Raw genomic sequence first — 23,208 nt, 5'->3', positions numbered from 1 at the left:
GACGCGCGGGCGTCGAGTTCGAGCCTGTTTGGCTTTAGAGCGGTTTCCATAGTGCTGTCTATGACGAATAAATTAATATACCTTCAATTCACTGAGAGGCAGAGAGAGTGAATGAATAGTAGGCTTTATTAGTCATGAATGTGCCTCGCCAGAGTCAGTTGTCCAGATGAATGCCGCCCACAGGCGGCCGGTCTGTATTTGGCCCTGGTGTGGGCGGAGCTAGAGGCGGAGCCATACCGGGGTTACAGTACAGTACCTGGAAGCAGTTCATATCACCACTTCCAGGTCATAGGTCTTAGGTTATAGTATCATGCATGCATTATGGTGAATACATTCACCACACTCTGCTAACAAACTGAGTTTATCAAATGCAAATTAAGTCCCTGTGGGTCCCTTTGAATTTGGCTTGAACAGTTCCAGGTGTAATAGGAATATATTAGTAGCCCTCTGGACATAACAAGGTGTGACATTCCTGAAGTTGAGGAAATAATTCTTTTGTCCTTGGAAACTCCTGGGTTTAGCACCCAGACAACGGGCCAACTCTGTAATCAGGTCATCGTAATTTTCTTTGTTTGGCAGAAAAGTCCAGTTTTGCACGAAAAATAGCAAGGATAAAGTTTTGAATATACACTGGGTTTCTTTCTGTGTCATGGGAACCCAACACTTGGCATTCTTACCTTGAATACAAAAGGTAATTGAAAGTAAATTGTATTTTTTAAGTCCAACCATTTGTATGAATTTGGTACATTAACTTCCATGCAGGATTTTCTGTATTTGCCAAAGTTTATAATTTTGGAAAATAAAATAAAATCTATGTTAATAGAATTATTCTGTACCTTTACATTCTATGAGCAACTTTTAGTTTGTAATTGAAACCGAAGATGCTGGAAACATGCAGAGGTCAGCCAGTATCTGCAGGGAGAGGAACATAGCTAATATTTCGGGTCAATAACTTTTTGCCAGAACTGCCAATAGCAAACTATTTTAAAGCAAATTTTAAACCAGGGAAAGAACAAAAGGGACCAGGTGGAGACTAGGAGAGATAATGGTGTCAGACAAATAAGGTGAAGGGACAAAATTGTAAATAAAAGATGGGTCCAGTGGAGATGTAAATGGTTACAAATTCATACCTTCAGTGAATTGAAACACCCCTCTCCAAGCTATCACAGACTTTGCATTTCTTCTTGTCTCCTTTTCTTAGCTCCAGTATTTGCTTAAAAGTTCACAATTGCAAATGCTGGAAATACTCATCAGGTCAGGCAGTGTCTGTGGAAAGAGAAACCAAATTAATATTTCAGTTTGATGACTTTTCATCAGAACTGCAACTAGTTAGAGATTAGAACAGCGGTGTGATTTTAACGTGCAAGAAACAGAGTCCCATTTTGTACATGTATAGCTATCTAACGGGACTCTTTTCTGCCTTGGTTGGGAATGCCCCGCCGAAGCCACATTTATCTCACTTCCTGCACTGAAGAGATCGGGGTGCCATTTTAAAATGCCGCCCCGATCTCTTGACCCCTCGGAATTCCAACCGCGCCTCTGAACACACCCACCCCCCCATTACCCCAGCGTATCTCTTAGGGCGTCTTGAGCACCCCCCCCCCCCCCCCCCCCAACTATCCCACCTCTTAAGGACAGGGCATTCCTGAGCCCGATCCAGGCACCTTGGTGGCACCGGGTGTCAGGGTACCTACCCTGTGACCACCCGCGGGCCTCCAATTGCTTCGGAGCCCCCCCCTCTCCCCAACCCTCAGGGGCTGGTTTAGCACAGGGCTAAATCGCTGGCTTTGAAAGCAGACCAAGGCAGGCCAGCAGCACCGTTCAATTCCCGTACCAGCCTCCCCGAACAGGCGCCGGAATGTGGCGACTAGGGGCTTTACACAGTAACTTCATTTGAAGCCTACTTGTGACAATAAGCCATTTCCATTTCCATTCCATTCCGGCTGCTCCACGTTTGTATGGGTCAGTGCTAAACGGCGCCATGACCAGGTCTCCTGGCCCCATTTTTTCCGGGCCCCATTTTTACCAACCGGCCGACCTTCTCGACCCCCGCCTGCCCACCTTCACGACCCACGTCGGCCGACCTTCGCGACCCACCATTTTCTCTTGCCTTTGATGAGAGAGGTGAGCCTTCTTAGTCCTCATTTACTTGTTTGCTGCTGACAAAATGGAGGAGTCTAAATCATGCCCAAAGCATGTGGCGTCACGTACGGGGCGGGGGGCGTAACCTGTTCTCTGCCTCCCTTCAAGCAGGAAGATTAAATGAGCGTAATGCCTCACTTAATAATCTTAATTGTCACAAATAGGCAGTAATGAAGTTACTGTGAAAAGCCCCTACTCGCCACATTCCAGCACCTGTTCAGGTACACTGAGAGGGAATTCACAATGTCCAAATTACCTAACAGCATGTCTTTGTGACATGTGGGAGGAAACCAGAAATCCCGGAAGAAACTCACGTAGACATGGCATACTCCGCATAGATGGGAATCGAACCGTGGACCACAACGCTTTGAAGCAACAGTGCTAACCACTGTACTACCATGCCACCCCCAGCGAGGACAAGGCCCTGATTGCAGTACGTTGCAAGGCTTTCAGATCGTTGTAAATCTCGCGAGAGACCTCTCACGCGATTTACGGCCTTGACAGGCCACCAAGTCAGGCATGACGAGGCCATTTGGTCGCGCCCTTTATATGCAAAAGCAGCAAGCTAGATGAAGCAGAAATTTGGTTTTAATGGCTGACTGGTTTTGGAAAAAAAATAGTTTTGAAAGATAAGGGGCGGGATTCTCCGTTGTCCAGCGCTGAAATCGTAATTGGCGATCGGGCGGAGAATCGATTACGCCGCCAGAATTGGGGCCGCCACCGGTTTGCAATTCTCCGCCCCCTCCAAACCGGCATTATCGTGACGCGCGCTGCGCACAGTCGCAATGCTGTTGGCGCCTCATCATCCGGCCCATTTGCGATACACTGCCTTCGATGGGCTGAGTTCCGGATGACGCTGGACATGTCTGAGCCGGCGAACTGGCTGCGGACTGTGTCAAGTGCTGCCACACTCGGATGGGATCCGTGCCGCTGGCCGGGAGCGTGTCTGCCAGGGCTGGAGGGACTAGTGGGGGGTGGCCACGGGGTCGGCTGTGAGGGCGCGGTGGTGGGTTAGATTTAGCGCACGCCGACACCAAGCTGTACAGCTTGATCGGTGCAGGTCATCAGCCGTACCATGCGCAGCCTGGGAGCCGGCTGTTTTTGGCGCGGGCAGCAGGGCTAGCCCATCACTGGTACCAGAATTGGTTAGGGATAGGCACCAAATTTCCTGTTGTGAAAGTCGACACATTATACGCTGGCATCAGCACTTCGTCTCCAGAACAGAGAATTCCAGCCTGTGAAATTTTCCTGAAATTGATGACTTTTGTATTCAGTTATGGTGTTATGAATAATATTTTTTAATATAAATTTAGACTCCCTGATTCTTGTTTCCCATTTAAGGGGCAATTTAGCATGGCCAGTCCACCTACTCTGCGCAGCTTTGGGTTGTGGGGGTCAGACCCACGCAGGCACGGGGAGAATGCGAAAATTCCACACGGACAGTGACCTGGGGCCAGGATCGAACCTGGGTCCTCGCCATGAAGCAGCAGTGCTAACTATTACGCCTCCGTGCCACCAGTTATGTATTATTCTAAGCGTAACTTCATTACTTTCCAAGCATAAAGGCTCAGCATAAATTAAAAATAAATCCTTTTCTCAGACCGTGTCCAATTATTTTTTTGATGGATATTTTGCTTATGCTGTAAATATGTCCCTTTTAAAATGAAACACTATTCTGAATTTTTATTATTCAGTTTGCATGCCAAGGTTAAAATCTAAATTTGACGGTGGCTTTTATTTTTCAGAAACGTGCCAAAGGCCAGATACTGTTTGACATGGTGTGTGAGCAAATCAACCTGTTGGAAAGGGATTATTTTGGTCTCACTTTTCAGGATGCTACAGATGAAAAGGTAAGATTAAGAATTGAAATAAAACTATGCACAGCTTATTCATAACAATTAAAATGGGAGGATTTCTAAATACTGTACAAATAAAATATACTCTGGCCAATGGCGAGAAACCAAAAACCTTTGCCAAAATGCTTGTTGTTCTCACCTTTTCCTTGTACTGTATCATTTTGGAACATGATATAATTGCTGTAATTTGCAAACACATTTTAAGTATCCAAAGAAGGAGCAAAGCTCAGCCTTTTGCATGATACAAAACTGCTTGATCTGAATCAAGGATGTGATTCAGGCAAAGATACTCAAATTTATGTATCTCACTAAATAGATACATAAGTGAGTAATAGAGCCAGAAACCCTTTTCTCTTAGTTGTGTGTTGGCCAGCTGTTGCTGTATAAAGGAATAAGAATCAAAAATAATTTTAAATTATAAACTTGCTTTTGCATTAAAGTGATGGGCTCAGAGGACTTTGCTTCAGTACATTTTAACCAATATCAAGCAATTATTTTCTTAGGCCTCAGTTTGGCTATCATTTTTTAAAAGTGCAGTCTTCAGGAAAAAAATAAGTTAACTGAAATACAAACCATGAAACTTGTAGAGTTTACTATTATGTTTTGTCACCATGGCTGCCAACTGCCTGGCTTGAGTTGGGTAGAAGTTTAAATCTGACTTCCCTGATAATCAGGTTCACAAAGAGTTCATCCATTCATTAGAAAGGACAGACATGTGACAAGAGATTTGCAGGAGTTGTACCATACTGTTCAACTTTACAAGAGACCTTTCTCCCTTACAAAGTTGCAAAGTATTTAGAGCACAGAAACAGGTCAAGCAGCCGAGCAGATCCTTGTCACGATTTCTGTTGTAGAGGAGCCTATTCCCACCCCCCCTTTCACCTGGGCCTATCAACATTATTTTCACGTCTTCCTCATGTGCTCACCTAGCTTTCCCTTAACTACATCTAGGCCAGGGGTTTTCAACCTTTGTACTTTCATTTTGTTTCCATGCTAAATTCCACAGACCCCCTATATCTTGCGATAATGCATCAATATTGGGGCATTCAACAAGTCCTTTCATAAGTGAAAGAATCGCACAATACTTGTGATATTAAGTTACATTTTTGAATGAACACAACTACCTCGAATGTGCAGTCGTTAAGTCTACATATTATTCAGATGATAACCGCACCTTCCTTAATCAGTAACTAGATTTTATTTTCCCATTATCGAGTTCGAGACAAATCAACACAAGATATGACCTAACTAGGCTCCAAACCCCAGTCTCACTGGCACCTATTGGCGTGCCAGTAAGACTAGGCATAAAGTAGAAGTTTTCCTTTTGGTGAATCTATCATTACTGCTGGTTACTTATTCATAGTCCTGCCTTGTCAAGCACAAGATGTTTTTTTGGATCATTCATTAAAACATGCTCAGCCATTCAATACAATCATTGCAGATCTTCAACCATGCCTCCACTTTCCTTCATGCTCCTCAAGGAATAAGAAAATTGCAGAAGCATTGAACAAGTGTGTTGCCTGTTTTCATGTAGAAGATTAAAAGCAACCCTATAATAGTAGAAAATCAAGAGATAAAAGGGAATGAGGGAATATGATCACAATCTGTAAGGAATGGGAACTGGGAAAACTATTGGAACAAAAGGCTGACAGATTCCCTCAACCTGTTTTACATTGTAGGATCTTAAAAGAAGTGGTTGCGGAGATTGTTTGTGATCTTACAAAGTTTCTTGGACTCTGGAAAGGCCCCAGTGGATTGGAAAATCATTAATGTAACCCCTCTCTATTCAAGAAAGAATGGAGACAGAAAGCAGGAAACTATAGACCAGTTGGCCTAACATTTATCCGAGGGAAAATGCTGTGTTCCATTATTAAGGAAGCAATGGTAGGACATTTAGAAAATAGTAATATAATCGTAATATAAAAAGGCGGAGTTAACATGGTTTCGTGAACGGGAAATTCTGCTTGAGTAATTGATTAGAATTCTTTGAGGAAGGTGGATAAAGGAGAAACTGCAGATATGGTATTATTTGGATTTCCAAGAAACGCTGAAACACTCATCAAAGGTTACAACATGAAATAAGAACTGATGTTTTAGGGGCTAACGTTAGCATGGATAGAGGATTGGTTATCTAACTGGAAGTAGGGATAAATGAGTCATCTGGGGATTGACATGCTAGTGGAGTGCCAGAGGAACCAGTGTTGGGCTTCAACTATTTAAAATCTAGATGAATGATTTGGATTAAGTGACCAATAAAGGGAAATAAGTTATCAAGAGGACATGGCGTATACAAAAGGATTTTAGTAGATTAAGCGAGTGTACAAATATTCAGAGCCATAGAAAATGTATGACTCAGGAAGAGGCTATTCAACCCATCAAGTCTGCGCCAGCCAAAAGAGAAGAAAAAAAACAAAACTAGCCACTCATTTTAATCCCATTTTCCAGCATCTGGCCCGTAGCCTTGTAGGCTACAGCGTTTCAGGTGCAGATTCAGGTCCCATTTAAATGAGTTGAGCATTTCAGCCTCAACCGCCACTTGGGTCTGTGAATTCCCGACACCACCATTCACTGGGTGAACAGGTTTTTCTTTGTGTCTCCTCCTTCTACCAATCACCTTAAATCTGTGCACCCGGCCACCTTCACTCCAAGGTCTCTCACTTCCACAACTGCTCTCAATATCTTACCATTTATTGAGTATTCCCTGGCTCTGTTTGCTCTCTCCAAATGCATTACCTCACACTTCTCCAGACTGAGTTCTGTCTGTCATGCTTCCGTCTACTCAACCAAACCATTGATACAATTTTGGAAACAACAGCTATCCTCTTCGTCATCAACAATACAACTTATTTTTGTTTAATCTGCAAATTTCCCGATTATGCCTCCCACATTTAAGTCAAAATCATTAATGCATATTAAAAACAGCATGGGACCCAGCACTGACTAGTGTGGAATGCACTTGAAACTGCTTTCTATTTGCAAAATAGAAGAATTGGATTAGTATTTGGAACTATGATGTTGTTGCCATTACAGAGACCTGGTTGAGGGAAGATTGGCAGGTAAACATTCCAGGATTTAGATGTTTCAGGTGGGATAGAGGGGCATGCAAAAGGGGTGGAGGAGTTGCGCTACTGGTTAGGGAGAATATCATAGCTGTACTGCGGGAGGACACTTCAGAGGGCAGCGAGGCTATATGGGTTGAGATCAGGAATAAAAAGGGTGCAGTTACAATGTTGGGGGTTTGCTACAGGCCTTCCAACAGCCATCGGGAGATAGAGGAGCAAATAGGTGGACAGATTTTGGAAAGGAGTAAAAACAACAGGGTTGTTGTGATAGGAGACTTTAACTTCCCTAATATTGACTGGGACTCACTCAGTGCTAGGGGCTTGGACGGGGCAGAGTTTGTAAGGAGCATCCAAGAGGGCTTCTCAAAACAATATGCAGATAGTCTAACTAGAGAAGGGGCTGTACTGTTCCTGGTATTGGGAATGGGCCCGACAAGGTGGTAGAAGTTTCAGTAGGGGAGCGTTTCAGGAACAGTGACCACAATTCAGTAAGTTTCACAATTCAGTAAGTTTTAAAGTGCTGGTGGACAAGGGTAAGAGTGGGTAAGAGTGGTCCGAGGGTGAATGTGTCAAACTGAAGAACCTAGATATGACATGTGGGAAGCTTTCAAATGTCAGTTGAAAGGAATTCAAGACCTGCATGTTCCTGTCAGGAAGAAGGATAAATATGGCAAATTTCGGGAACCATGGATAACGAGAGATATTGTAGGCCTTGTCAAAAAGAAAAAGGAGGCATTTGACAGGGCTTGAAGGCTGGGAACAGACTAAGCCTGTGTGGCCTATAAGGAAAGTAGGAAGGAACTTAAGCAAGGAGTCAGGAGGGCTAAAAGGGGTCACGAAAAGTCATTGGTAAATAGGGTTAAGAAAAATCCCAAGGCATTTTACACGTACATAAAAAGCAAGAGGGTAGCCAGGGAAAGGGTTGGCCCACTGAAGGACAGGGGAGGGAATCTATGTGTGGAGCCAGAGGAAATGTGCGAGGTACTAAATGATTACTTTGCATCTGTATACACCAAAGAGAAGGAATTGGTGGATGTTGAGTCTGGAGAAGGGTGTGTAGATAGCCTGGGTCACATTGAGATCCAAAAAGAAGAGGTGTTGGGTGTCTTGAAAAATATTAAGGTGGATAAGTCCCCAAGGCCTGATGGGATCTACCCCAGAATACTGAAAGAGGTTAGAGAGGAAATTGCTGAGGCCTTGACAGAAATATTTTGGATCCTCACTGTCTTCGGATGATGTCCCGGAGGACTGGAGAATGGCCAATGTTGTTCCTTTGTTTATGAAGGGTAGCAAGGGCTTCCGGTTGCGGCTATGACTAGCTAAGTCGCACACTTGGAAGCTCCTGCGACAAAGGTGTTTTCGGGCCAACTGGAGGGCCCCAAAGGTGCAGTAAAGACGAATCCCGGTGGGGGAAGGTCCCCTGAGGAGAACTAGACCGATTTTATGGTCGGTACCCGGAGTGGAGCGGCAAGAAAAACGGCAGCAGCTCCCCAAACAAAGCGGGGGAAGAAAATCAAAATGGCGGCCGGCGGCGTACCGGAGGAATGGAAGAAATGGGCGGAGGAGCAGCAGGCCGCTCTCCTCCGTTTTTTCACGGAACTGAAAGTGGAGCTCTTAGAGTCCATGAACGCGACGACCACCAGGTTGATGGGAGCCCAGGCGACCCAAGAGGCGTCGATCAGAGAGCTGCAGCAGGAGATGACCGCGAGGGAGGAGGAGGCCACAGTCATCGGGGCAAAGGTGGAGGTGCACGAGGCACTCCACATGAAGTGGCAGAGCCGCTTCGAGGAGCTGGACACTCGGATGAGGCGGAAAAATTTGAGGATCCTGGGCCTGGAAGAAGGCCTGGAGGGGTCGGATCTCCCGAGATATGTGGCGGAGATGTTGAGCTCCCTGATGGGGGAAGGGGCCGGTCCGGCGCCCCTGGAACTGGAAGAGGCATACCGGGTCATGGCCAGGAGGCCTAGGGCAAACGAGCCCCCGAGGGCGGTGCTGGTGCGGTTCCAGCGGCTAAGTGATCGAGAGAAAGTCCTGAGGTGGGCAAAAAGGGAGAAAAGCAGCAAGTGGCAGAACTCGACGGTAAGGCTGTACCAGGACTGGAGTGCGGAGGTGGCAAAGCGGCGGGCCCGGTTCAACCGGACAAAGGCGGTGCTACACGCGAAAAAGATCAAATTTGGAATGCTGCAGCCGGCGCGCTTGTGGGTCACCTACAAGGACCAACATCATTATTTCGAGTCCCCAGAGGAGGCCTGGACCTTTGTACAAGAGGAAAAGTTGGACACGAACTAAAACCTGGGAGCACCGGCGGTCGTAGCCGCCTGGGGACTCTTGATTGAGCAAGTGGCCCTTTTCTTTTTCAGGCCAGGTCGGAACTGGGTAACAGTTTCGTGGATTGTTTGGGGTGTTTTTTCTCGAACGTTTGACTTTTCTGAATATCTTGAAGGTTTCGAGTTGTTGGGTGTTTCTGTATATTTGAACTGTTGAAATCTCTATTGTGGGTCGTTGGCTTCTTATGGGGTGTTTCTTCCCGTTTCCAATTTCCCTTAGTTATTTACCCCTTTTACCCTTTTCCTTTGGGTGCTTGTTTTATGTTCTTTCTTTCTTTTCTGGTTATGGTTATCTGTGGTTATTTATACTGTTTGATGGAGGGTGATGGTTGAGCACACTGTTAGTTGATAGCTAGTTAATTATTTTGTTATTTAAGTATGTAGTTAAGTATTTATGTATTTATTTGCCATTGGGTATTTATATCGTTAAGTTGGGGAGACGGGACGGGGGGGGGGGGGGGGGGGGGGGGGAGTGGGCTGATTATGCGGGTCTTTCTCTGGGGTTTTAAGGGGATCTTTCACGGGCGCAGATGGGGCGAACCGGGAGGAGTCGGAATGTGGCAGGAGCAGCCGGGTCAGCGGAGACCAGCTGACTCTCGGGAGTACGATGTTGGGTACATCGCGGCTAGGAGGGGTCCTAGGAAGGGGGGGGGGGGGGGGGGGGGGGGGGGGGACACCGGGTTGCTGCTGGAAAGACCAGGGACGAGAAGGGGAGAGCCGGGGGGGGGGGGGGGGAAATCGCTATGGGAAGCGGGTCAGAAAAGGAGGGATGACCCGGGGCGAGCAAGGGACAAGACATGGCTAATCGACAGGGAGTAGGGACGGGTCGCTCAGCGATCCGATTGATCACGTGGAACGTAAGGGGGCTGAATGGGCCGGTTAAAAGATCAAGGGTCTTCTCACACCTGAAGGGACTGAAGGCTGATGTAGCAATGCTGCAGGAGACTCATTTGAGGGTAGCAGATCAGGTCCGCCTGAGAAGGGGGTGGGTGGGACAGGTGTTCCACTCAGGCTTGGATATCAAGAACCGGGGGGTGGCGATTTTGGTGGGAAAGAGGGTGCCGTTTGTGGCGGCAGAGGTGGTGGCAGATAAGGAGGGCAGGTATGTGATGGCGAGGGGTAGGTTGCAGGGAGAGAATGTGGTACTGGTAAATGTGTATGCCCCGAACTGGGACGACGCGGGTTTTATGAGGCGCCTGCTGGGCCTCATCCCGGGACTGGAGGCAGGGGGCCTGATCATGGGAGGGGACTTTAATACGGTGTTAGACCCTGGGCTGGATAGATCGAGTTCCAGGACGAATAGGAGGCCGGCAGCGGCAGAGGTGTTAAGGGGGTTCATGGAGCAGATGGGAGGGGTAGACCCATGGAGATTTGGTAGGCCTAGGGCGAGGGAGTATTCTTTTTTCTCCCACGTCCACAGAGTGTACTCTAGGATAGATTTTTTTCGTATTGAACAGGGGGCTGATACCGAGAGTGCAGGACACGGAGTACTCGGCCATTGCGATATCGGACCATGCACCACATTGGGTGGACGTGGAAATGGGGGAGGCGCGGGATCAACGCCCGTTGTGGCGCCTGGATGTAGGGCTGTTGGCGGACGAAGAGGTGTGCAGAAGGGTGAGAACGGGCATTGAGAACTATCTGGGTACGAATGACACAGGTGAGGTGCAGGTGGGGACGGTCTGGGAGGCCTTGAAAGCAGTGATTAGAGGAGAGCTGATCTCCATAAGGGCACACAGAGAGAGGAAGGAGAGGCAGGAAAGGGAGAGGCTGGTGGGGGAGCTCCTAGAAGTAGATAGGAAATATGCGGCGGCACCAGAGGAGGGGCTATTAAGGGAGCGGCGTAGCTTGCAGGCCAGGTTCGACCTACTGACCACTAGGAAGGCGGAAACGCAGTGGAGAAGGGCGCAGGGTGCGGCGTATGAGTACGGGGAAAAGGCGAGCAGGATGCTGGCACACCAGCTTCGTAAGCGAGATGCAGCCAGAGAGATTGGGGGAGTGAGAGAGAGGGGTGGGGACGTAGTGCAGAAGGGGCAAGAGGTGAATAGGGTCTTTAGGGACTTCTATAGGGAATTGTATAGGTCTGAACCGCTGAAGAGGAGAGGGGGAATGAAGAACTTTCTCGACAAATGGAGGTTCCCAAAGGTACAGGAGGAGCTGGCAGAAGGGTTGGGGGCGCTGATAGAGCTGCAGGAGCTAATTAAAGGGATAGGCCAGATGCAGGCGGGGAAGGCGCCGGGGCCGGATGGGTTCCCGGTGGAGTTTTACAGGAAATTTGTGGACTTGGTGGGTCCAGTGCTGGTGAGAGCCTTTAATGAGGCGCGCGAGGGGGGGGTTCTGCCCCCAACAATGTCGCAGGCCCTGATCTCCTTGATTTTGAAGCGGGACAAGGACCCGGTACAGTGCGGGTCCTACAGGCCCATCTCCCTCCTAAATGTTGACGCCAAGCTGTTAGCAAAGGTCCTGGCAACCAGGATAGAGGACTGTGTGCCAGGGGTAATCCATGAAGACCAGACGGGGTTCGTGAAGGGACGCCAACTTAACACAAATGTCCGGAGATTGTTAAACGTGATCATGATGCCAGCAGTGGAGGGGGAGGCGGAGATAGTGGTAGCGCTGGATGCGGAGAAGGCATTTGACAGGGTGGAGTGGGAATACTTGTGGGAGACGTTGGAAAGGTTTGGGTTTGGGGAGGGATTTATCAAGTGGGTTAAACTGCTCTATTCAGCTCCGATGGCGAGTGTGGTAACAAACGGGAGGAGGTCAGAATATTTTGGGCTCCATCGAGGTACTAGGCAGGGATGTCCCCTATCCCCCTTACTCTTTGCATTAGCGATTGAGCCGTTGGCGATGGCACTGAGGGGTTCAGGGGGGTGGAGAGGACTGACTAGGGGAGGGGAGGAACATCGGGTCTCGCTCTATGCGGATGATTTGTTGTTGTATGTGGCAGACCCGGAGAGGGGAATGCCGGAGGTAATGGGGATACTAGCGGAGTTCGGGGACTTTTCGGGGTATAAATTAAATCTGGGGAAAAGTGAGGTCTTTGTAATACACCCGGGAGACCAGGGGGAGGGAATTGGGAGGCTCCCCTTCAAAAGAGCAGTTAAAAGTTTTAGGTACTTGGGGGTGCAGGTGGCAAAGAACTGGGGGACCCTCCACAAGTTGAACTTTTCCAGACTGGTGGAACAGATGGAGGAGGAGTTTAAGAGGTGGGACATGGTGCCGCTGTCGCTGGCAGGGAGGGTGCAGTCAGTTAAAATGACGGTCCTCCCGAGGTTCTTGTTTTTGTTCCAGTGTCTGCCCATCTTCCTCCCCAGGGCCTTTTTCAAGAAGGTAACGAGTAGTATCATGGGGTATGTGTGGGCACATGGCACCCCTAGAGTTAGAAGGGTCTTTTTGGAGCGGAGTAGGGATAGTGGAGGGCTGGCGTTACCCAACCTTTCAGGATATTACTGGGCGGCAAATACATCGATGGTACGAAAGTGGATGATGGAAGGGGAGGGGGCAGCCTGGAAGCGCATGGAGAGGGCGTCCTGCGGCAACATAAGCTTAGGGGCACTGGTAACGGCACCATGGCCGCTCCCTCCCACGAGGTATACCACGAGCCCGGTGGTGGCGGCCACCCTCAAGATCTGGGGGCAGTGGAGGCGACACAGGGGGGAAGTGGGAGGTCTGATAGGGGCACCATTAAGAGGGAACCACAGATTTGCACCGGGAAATACAGGAGGGGGATTCCAGAGCTGGCAGAGGGCGGGTATTAGACAACTGAGGGACTTGTTTATAGAGGGGAGGTTTGCGAGCTTGGGAGAGCTGGAGGAGAAATTTGGGCTCCCCCCGGGGAACACGTTCAGGTACCTCCAAGTGAAGGCATTTGCCAGACGACAGGTAGAGGGGTTCCCCGCGCTTCCCGATAGGGGGGCGAGTGATAGGGTGCTATCAGGGGTCTGGGTCGGGGAGGGGAAGATCTCGGACATCTATAAGATTATGCAGGAGGTGGAGGAGGTACCAGTAGTGGAGCTGAAAGATAAGTGGGAGTTAGAGCTGGGGGAACAGATAGAGGACGGGACATGGGCAGACGCCCTGGAGAGGGTCAACTCGTCGTCGTCATGTGCGAGACTAAGTCTCATTCAATTTAAGGTACTGCATAGAGCCCACATGACGGGGACAAGGATGAGTCGGTTTTTCGGGGGTGAAGACAGGTGTATTAGATGTTCGGGAAGCCCTGCGAATCATGCACATATGTTTTGGGCATGTCCGGCACTGGAGGAGTTCTGGAAGGGGGTGGCAGGGACGGTGTCGAGAGTGGTGGGGTCCAGGGTTAAGCCAGGATGGGGACTTGCGATCTTCGGGGTTGGGGTGGAGCCGGGGGTACAGGAGGCGAGGGAGGCTGGAATATTAGCCTTTGCGTCCTTGGTGGCTCGGAGGAGGATCTTGATTCAGTGGAGGGACGAAAGGCCTCCAAGTGTTAACACCTGGTTGAACGACATGGCAAACTTCATCCAATTGGAAAGGATCAAATTCGCCCTGAGAGGGTCGGTGCAGGGGTTTCTCAGGCGATGGCAACCCTTCCTGGACCTCTTAGATCAGAGATAGAAACTGAGGGCGTGACAGCAGCAACCCGGGAGGGGAGGGGAGGGCGGGAGGGAGGGGGGGGGGGAGGGGGGGGGGGGGGGGGGGGGGGGGGGGGGAGGGGGACAACAACGAAGGAAGTACGGTAGCGGTGGTGGCACGGGCAAGGCCTGCCCGAGGACACTGCCAGAAATGATAAGTTGGTCTGACTGTCGGTTCGCCGGGGGGGGGGGTGGGGGGGACTTTTTGTTAAGTAGGGGGGTTTGACTCTGTTTTGATATAATTTAAATTTAAATGTAGGGGGGGTTAAAATGTTTGTATTTTGAAAAATTTCTTCAATAAAAATTATTTTAAAAAAAAAAAGAAGGGTAGCAAGGATAATCCAGGGAACTACAGGCCGGTGAGCCTTGCATCAGTGGTAGGGAAATTACTGGAGAGAATTCTTCGAGACAGGATCTACTCCCATTTGGAAGCAAGTGGACGTATTAGTGAGAGGCAGCACAGTTTTGTAACGGGGAGGTTGTGTCTAACTAACTTGATGAGAGTTTTTCAAGGAGGTCACAAAGATGATTGATGCGGTAGGGCAGTGGATGTTGTCTATATGGACTTCAGTAAGGCCTTTGACAAGGTCCCTCATGGCAGACTGGTACAATAGTGCGGTCACACGGGCTCAGAGGTGAGCTGGCAAGATGGATACAAAACTGGCTAGGTCATAGAAGGCGGAGAGTAGCAATGGAATGGTTCTTTTCTGATTGGAGGGCTGTGACTAGTGGTGTTCCGCAGGGATCAGAACTGGGACATTGCTGTTCGTAGTATATATAAATGATTTGGAGGAAAATGTAACTGGTCTGATTGGTAAGTTTGCGGACGACACAAAGGTTGGTGGAATTGCAGATAGCGATGAGGACTGTCAGAGGATACAGCAGGATTTAGATCGTTTGGAGGTTTGGGCAGAGATGGCAGATGGAGTTTAATCCGGACAAATGTGAGGTCATGCATTTTGGAAGGTCTAATACAGGTAGGGAATATACAGTGAATGGTAGAACCCTCAGGAGTATTGACAGTCAGAGAGAGCTCGATGTACAGGTCCACAGGTCACTGAAAGGAGCAACACAGGTGGAGAAGGTAGTCAAGAAGGCATAAACCATGCTTGCCTTCATTGGCCAGGGCATTGAGTATAAAAATTGCTAAGTCCTGTAGCAGATGTATAGAACCTTAGTTAGGCCACACTTGGAGTATAGTGTTCAATTCTGGTTGCCACACTACCAGAAGGATGTGGAGGCTTCAGAGAGGGTGCAGAAGAGATTTACCAGGATGTTGCCTGGTATGGAGGGTATTAGCTATGATGAGAGGTTGAATAAACTCTGTTTGTTCTCACTGGAATGACGGAGGTTGAGGGCCGACCTGATAGAGGTCTACAAAACTATGAGGGGCATAGACGAGTGGATAGTCAGAGACTTTTTCACAGGGTAGGGGGGTCAATTACTAGGGGGCATAGATTTAAGGTGCGAGGGGCAAGGTTTAGAGATGTACAAGGCAAGTTTTTTTTACACAGAGGGTAGTGGGTGCCTGGAACTCGCTGCCGGAGGCGGTGGTGGAAGCAGGGACGATAGTGACGTTTAAGAGGCATCTTGACAAATACATGAATAGGGTGGGAATAGAGGGATACGGACCCTGGAAATGTAGAAGATTTTAATTTAGGTGGGCAGCATGGTCAGCGCAGGCTTGGAGGGACGAAGGGCCTGTTCCTGTGCTGTACTTTGCTTAGTTCTTTGTTAAAACATCCATCGCCTATTACCCTTTGTTTCCTGCCGCTGAGCCAATTTTCTGGATCCAACTCACCATCTTCCCCTGTATCCCATGGGATTTCAATTTTTGATCCGTTTTCCACGTGGTACCTTGCAAAATTCCATAAGAAAACATCAACTGCATTATCCTCATCAATCCTCCACGTTACCGCCTCAAAAAGTTAGTAGGACACTACTTTCTTGCTAAAAAAAACCATGCTGACTATTCCTGATCAATCTGTCAATAAGTGACAGTTTATCCTGTGTCTCAAATTGATTCCCCTAATTTTCCCACCAGTTAAGTTAGACTTACTGACATAGAATTATCTGGCCCATTCCTTGCATCCTTTTTAAATAATGGTACAATGTTCACCGACCTCCAATCATCTTGTGCCTCACCTGTATCTAGTGAAGAATGGAAAGTGATCCTCAAAGCTCTGCTATTTCCACTCTGGCTTCCTATAACAGCCTGGGATACAATCCATCTCACCATGATGACTTATCCACCTTCAAATATGCCATTCCCTTCAGTGCTTTTACTCATTATGCTTATTCTATCTAAAATCTTACACTTCTCTTTAACCAGAATATCCTCCTTCCCCTTAGTTGAAGACAGGGAAAATGTGCTCATTGAAAACCCTGCTCGCAGCTTCTAAATCAATGCATAAGTTACCATATCATCTCTTCCGTCCTATCATTTTCTTTGTTACTTTCTTGCTCTGTCGTACTTTTGAAACATCTTTGCGTTTTCTTTGATTTTACCTCCCAATGTGTTTTCCTATCCTCTCTTTGCTTTCCTAATTTCCTTTTGTATTCACCTCCCTGTACTTTTTGTATTTCAGGTTTTTTACAGTATTATCGTTTTTGTGATTGTCATAAGCTTTCTTTTTCTACATTATCTCCCCCTTCTTGATATCCATAGGGCTCTAGATTTATCAGTACCGCCTTGTTATCATGGGGACATGCCTACACAGTACCCATAGACTTTTGCCTTTGAATGCCTTCCACTGATTTAACACTGTTTCCCTTCTAGTAACTTTATCCAGTCCATTTTTGCCCATCTATCTCTCAGCTTTGTAAAATATGACTTTCTCCAATTTAAAACTTTTAGTCCTGTTCTATCTTTGTCCTTTTCCATAATGATCCTGAATCTATCACTATCACCAAAATGGTTCCCCACATCTACTTGATCGATTTGCCCAGCTTCATTTCCTGAGACTAAATCTAGAATCTCTCTGACTTTCTGTATTCCTAAGAGTTTTGCCAGTTACGGTATAGTCCCCCTCTGTTAGACCTACTAAAATGCATTACGTCACATGTGTCTGGATTGAACTCCATTTGCCATTTCTTTGCCCAAGTCTCCAACCTATCTACATCCTGCTGTACCCTCTGCTACTCCACCAACCTTGGTGTCATCCACAGACTTACTAATCAGACCAGCTACATTTTCCTTCAAATCGTTTATGCATGCTACAAACAACCGAGGCCCTAGCACAAATCCCTGTGGAACACCACTAGGCACAACCTTCCATTCAGAAAAACTCCCTTCTACTGCTCCCCTGTGCCTCCTGTGACTGAGCCAGTTCTGTATCCATCTTACCACCTCATCTCTGATCACGTGTGACTTCACCTTCTGTACCAGTCTGCCATGAGGCACCTGTCAAAGGCTTTACTGAAGTCCATGTAAACAACATCCACTGCCCTCCCCTTATCAATCATCTTTGTCACCTCCTCAAAAAACTCGATGTTCAAAAGGCATCTTGGCAATACATGAAGTTAGTGTGGCACAACCTCCCCTTCACAAAACCATGCTGTCTATTGCTAATGAGTCCACTTGTTTCCAAATGGGTATATGTCCCGTCTCTGAGAATTCTCTCCAATAATTTACCTACTGCCGACGTGATGCTCACCACCTTACAGTTCCCAGGATTATCCCTGCTACCTTTCTTAAACAGCGGTATCACATTAGCTATTCTCCAGTCCTCTGGGATCTCACCTGTAGCCAATGAGGATACAAAGTCAGTCAAGGCCCCAGCAATTTATTCCCTTGCTTCCCTCAGTATTCTGGGGTAAATCCCATCTGGCCCAGGAGACTTATCTACCGTAATATCTTTTTAAAAAACCCACTACCACCTCCTTTTCAATGTCAACATGGCCCAGACTGTCCACAAACCCAACCCAAGAATCATCTTCCACAAAGTACTTTTTGTTTGGTGAACACTGATGCAAAGTACTCATTTAGTACCTTGCCCATTTCCTCTGCATCAACAGCTAGATTCCCCCCACTATCCTTAAGTGGTCCAATCCTTTCCCTGGCCACCCTCTTGCTCTTTATATATGAATAAAAAGCTTTGAGATTCATCTTAATCCCACTTGCCAAGGATTTCTCATGACCCCTCCTAATTTCCATGCCATGTTTAGTATATCATTCCTCATCATAGCTGCAATTGATTCTTTAACCCAGTGTTTTTCAAACTTTATTTCCCGGGATCCACTTTTGCCAACCAGACGACCTTCGCGAGCCACGTCAATTAACCGTCGCGCCACGTTTGCTTGCCTTTAATGCGAAAGGGGAGCCGGCTTGGTCCTCACAATCTCACTCCAATCAGATTCACAGGGGGAGAGGGCAATGTGCATTTCAGGTGCAGATTTCAACCAGTTCCTCTGTGCCATTCATCCTTGTAAGAATGGAAAAACCAACCATGTAGCTCGTCGCGAAGGGCAATAGCAACAAAATGCTTCTTTTAATCAGCACTGGACAGTCCTGGAAGATGCTACTCCAGAAAGCTGACAGCCTTATCGGCGTGTATATAATGAGGTGTCACACGTTAGGTACAGAAGCTTAGCCATTTCGTTTGGAGTCAGCTGTAAGTTAATAACTGACTCTGGGGGTTCAACCACAAAAGGAATTTTTCACCCATCATATTTCTTTCAAAATCTGAAACTTCTCTCATTTGCCAGTGCTTGCCTGCATGTAACACACATGGGCTTTGCATCCTTATTTGGATTGGCACAATTTATAAAACCATGCCTCAAGAAATTGTCTTTTTGTTTTGTTCCAGAGTTAGAATCATAGAATCCCTACAGTGCAGAAGGAGGCCATTTGACCCATCTGCACCTACCTTTTGAAAGATCACTCTATAGAAACCCAATCTCCACCCTATCCCTGTAAGTCCACCTAACCTTTGGACGTGAAGGACATGGTCAATCCACCTAACCTGCACATCTTTAGCCTGAGAGGAAACCAGAGGAATCCCGTACAGACAAGGAGAGAATGTTTGAACTCTACACAGACAGTCACCCGAGGTCGGAATCGAACCCGGGTCCCTGACGCTGGGAGGCTGCAGTGCTAACCACAGTGCCACCATGCTGCCCTTGCTGTTCTTTGTAGGCTGTTCACCGCAGGCACTGGAGCTCTGTGCAGAGCTAATATTAGCAGTGCTCTGTCCTGCTATGGATTCTCCAACAGATTCAGATGTGAGATCCTGGCCAGTAGGTTCACTGCCTATTTGTGTCTCTGGCTGTCTCGTCCTTATAGCAAAACAATCCCATCTTGTCCTCTTGCTTTGCTTGATAGTTGGAAATTGGAAGAAGTTCTCCTCCGTGATTTGGTGCCAAAAGCACGTACATGCAAGGCGCCTGATGTACGTGCAGGCAGCGCTGACCTCACTGCTGCTACTTATGGTCAGATGACTGCACGCAGTCTAATTCTGTTCTCATTTAAAAGCTGGTAGTGACCGCCATTCTCAATTTAAATGATGTGGAGATGCCGGCGTTGGACTGGGGTGAGCACAGTAAGAAGTCTTTCAACACCAGGTTAAAGTCCAACAGGTTTGTTTCAAACATGAGCTTTCGGAGCACTGCTCCTTCCTCAGGTGAATGAAGAGGTATGTTCCAGAAACATTTATATAGACAAAATCAGAGATGCTAGACAATGCTTGGAATGCGAGCATTTGCAGGTAATCAAATCATTACAGATCCAGAGATAGGGGTAACCCCAGGTTAAAGAGGTGTGAATTGTCTCAAGCCAGGACAGTTGGTAGGATTTTGCAAGTCCAGGCCAGATGGTGGGGGGTGAATGTAATGCGACATGAATCCAAGATCCCGGTTGAGGCCGTACTCGTGCATGTGGAACTTAGCTATAAGTTTTTGCTTGGCAATTCTGCGTTGTCGCGTGTCCTGAAGACAGCCTTGGAGAACGCTTACCCGGAGATCAGAGGCTGAATGCCCTTAACTGCTGAAGTGTTCCCCGACTGGAAGGGAACATTCCTGCCTGGTGATTGTCGCACGATGCCCGTTCATTCGTTGTCGCAGCGTCTGCATGGTCTCGCCAATGTACCACGCTTCGGGACATCCTTTCCTGCAGCGTATGAGGTAGATAACATTGGTCGAGTTGCACGAGTATGTGCCGCGTACCTGGTGGGTGGTGTTTCCACGTGTAATGGTGGTATCCATGTCGATGATCTGGCATGTCTTGCAGAGATTGCCCTGGCAGGGCTGTGTGGTGTCGTGGTCGCTGTTCTGAAGGCTGGGTAATTTGCTGGTTTGTTTGAGGTTGCGTGGTTGTTTGAAGGCAAGTAGTGGAGGTGTGGGGATGACCTTGGCAAGATGTTCATCTTCATTGATGATGTGTTGAAGGCTGCGAAGAAGATGTCGTAGTTTCTCCGCCCCAGGAAAGTACTGGACAACGAAGGGTACTCTGTCAGTTGTGTCCCGTGTTTGTCTTCTGAGGAGGTTGGTGCGGTTTTTTGCTGTGGCGCGTTGGAACTGTCGATCGATGAGTTGAGCGCCATATCCCGTTCGTACAAGGGCATCTTTCGGCATCTGTAGGTGTCCGTTACGCTCCTCCTCGTCTGAGCAGATCCTGTGTTTACGGAGGGCTTGTCCTTGGGGGATGGCTTCTTTAATGTGTTTTGGGTGAAAGCTGGAAAAGTGGAGCATCGTGAGGTTATCTGTGGGCTTGCGGTAAAGCGACAGTAGCAGAAGTTGGGCAATGCGGAAAAGCTCTGATTGATTGTTCCGCAATCTGCCCACGAGCCACCCGTGGGTTGTGACCCTTTGAAAATCGCTGCTTTAACTAATAATACTACACACCCACCTTTTTTTAATCTCCCTCTCTATCCTACCTGAAAAATCTATATTCAGGAATGTTGAGCTGACATTTCTTTGCCCCTTTTAAAGCCAGATTTAATAGTGATGATCTCATGCTGCCTTTTGTCTATTAGCGCCCTCATGTGATAGGGTGATGGGGCTTGTTTGCTATAGTCCTAGAACTTGCATATATACCTTTTAACACTGCCAAATGCCTGTGCTATACACTTTTTAAAAACCTATTTGGGTCATTCACTAACTTTCCATCTCTCCTTCCTTGCTCTGAATTTTCCTTTAGGTTCCCATCTCTCTGTCAATCTAGTTTAACCACCCTCTCCACCCCAACAGCATTAGCATATCTCCCTATGATGATATTCTGTCCCACTCCTGTTCAGGTGTAGACTGTCGGGCTAGTACAGATGCTCCCCTCTCCAGAACTGGTTCAAATGAACTGGTTCAGTGCATTCCAGCCCACCCCTACCCTCTGTGTAAAAACAAAACTACTCCCGCACATCTCCACTGAACCTTCCCCACCCCCCACCCCACCTTGAACCTGTGCCCCTTTGTAATTGTTATTTCTATCTATACCCCTAATAATTTTATAAACTTCTATTAGGTATTCCCTCAGCCTCCCAGTTTATTCAATCTCTCCTCATAGTTAATACCCTCCATACCAGGCAACATTCTGGTAAACCTTTTCTGTACTCTCTCCAAAGCCTCCACGTCCTTCCGGTAGAGCGGTGACCAGAATTGGACACAGTATTCCAAACGTTCTATATAATTGTGACATAATTTTCGAGCTTTTATACTCGATACCCCGTCCTGTGAAGGCAAGCACGACATATACTTTCTTCACCACCATTTCCACCTGTGCTGCCATTTTTAAGGATCTGGGGACCTGCACGCCCAGATATCTTGTGTCTCTATGCTCCCGATGGTTCTGCCATTTAATTTCTAACTCCCACCTGAATTGGATCTCCCAAAATGCATCACCTCGCATTTGTCCGGGTTAAATTCCATCTGCCATTTCTTTGCCCAATTTTGCAGCCTACCTATATCCTGTTGTATTCTCTGACAATCTTCATCACTATCTGCAACTCCTGCAATCTTAGTATCATCCGCAAACTTGCTAATCAGACCTGCTATGTTTTCTTCCAAGTCATTTGTATATATTACAAAGAGCAGAGGTCCCAGATCTGATCTCTGCGTAACACCACTAGTTACAGACCTCCATTCTGAAAAACACCCTTCCACTTCTACCCTCTGCCTCCTATAGCCAAGCCGGTCCTGGATCCATCCAACTAGTTCACCTCTGACCCATGTGATCTAATCTTTTGCATCAGCCTGCCATGAGGGACCTTATCAAATGCTTTACGAAAGTCCATGTAAACAACATCCACAGCCCTTTCCTCGTCAATCATTTTTGTCACCTCCTCAAAAAATTCAACCAAATTAGTGAGACATGACCTCCCTCGTACAAAACAATGCTGTCTGTCACTAATAAGACCATCCACTTCCAAATGCGCACAGATCCTATCTCTGCAAATCTTTTCCAACAAAAAGAGTGCTGTGTGCAGTTTTGGTCTTTTAAGAAAGGATATAATTGCAGGAAAAGCTGTTCAGAGAAGGTTCATTTGACCGATTCCTCGGATCAGGGGGTTACCTTTTGCGGAAAGGTTAGGCCATCCTATTGAAACTGAAAATCCTGAGGGGATTTGACGGGTTGTATGCTGGGAAGATATTTCTCTTTCTGAGGTAAATCCAGAACTACTGGACGCAGTTTCAAATTTAGGAGCTCCTATGTAAGAATGAGATTAGAATAGTTTTTGTTCTTCTGAGGTTTGTTAGTTTGTGGAGTACACTTCCCCAGAGAGCAGTGTGAGTCATTGAATAAATTCAAGGCCGAGGTAGGTTGATCAAGGGAATCGAGAACAGACTGGAAAGGAATTGAGATCATAATCAGATCAGCCATGATCTTATCAAATGGCGGAGCAAAGTCGAGGGGCCGTTTGGCCTACTCCTCCTAATTATTGCGTTCTTGTGTTCATGTAGAAATATAGAAAATAGGAACAGCAGTAGGCCATTTGGATCTTCGAGCCTGCTCCGCCATTTATTATAATCATGGCTGATCAGCCAACTCAGTAATTTCATCCATTCATAGTCCTGGCTTGTTTACACTCATTCTATTTTTTTCCCTTTTTAATCAACTTTGCTGGGATGTGATTGTGACAGGCAAGATCAGCAACTGTTTATTGCCCATCCCTTACTTCTCTGACAAAGGTAATGGTGAGTCAACTTCTTGAACTGTTGCAAATCATCTGCTGAAGGTACACCCGTGATCTTTTCAGGAAATGACTTGCATGACATTTATATA

General features: G+C 47.3%; 1 protein-coding gene across 31 annotated transcripts in view; it reads left to right on the top strand.

The window, feature by feature from the left end:
* Positions 1-23,208, top strand: part of epb41l2 (erythrocyte membrane protein band 4.1 like 2) — a 270,752-nt gene that overhangs the window by 140,752 nt on the left and 106,792 nt on the right. For all 31 annotated transcript variants that reach the window (XM_038799827.1, XM_038799837.1, XM_038799828.1 and 28 more), the window contains one exon: positions 3,888-3,992. In XM_038799827.1, coding sequence (XP_038655755.1) covers positions 3,888-3,992 — 105 coding nt within the window. The remainder of the gene's footprint in view (positions 1-3,887; positions 3,993-23,208) is intronic.

This window comes from Scyliorhinus canicula, chromosome 6 (genome assembly GCF_902713615.1).
Source record: "Scyliorhinus canicula chromosome 6, sScyCan1.1, whole genome shotgun sequence".
Classification (NCBI taxonomy): Eukaryota; Metazoa; Chordata; class Chondrichthyes; order Carcharhiniformes; family Scyliorhinidae; genus Scyliorhinus; species Scyliorhinus canicula.
The sequence above is the reverse complement of the archived record's forward strand: the minus strand, read 5'-3'. Positions and strand labels throughout refer to the sequence as shown.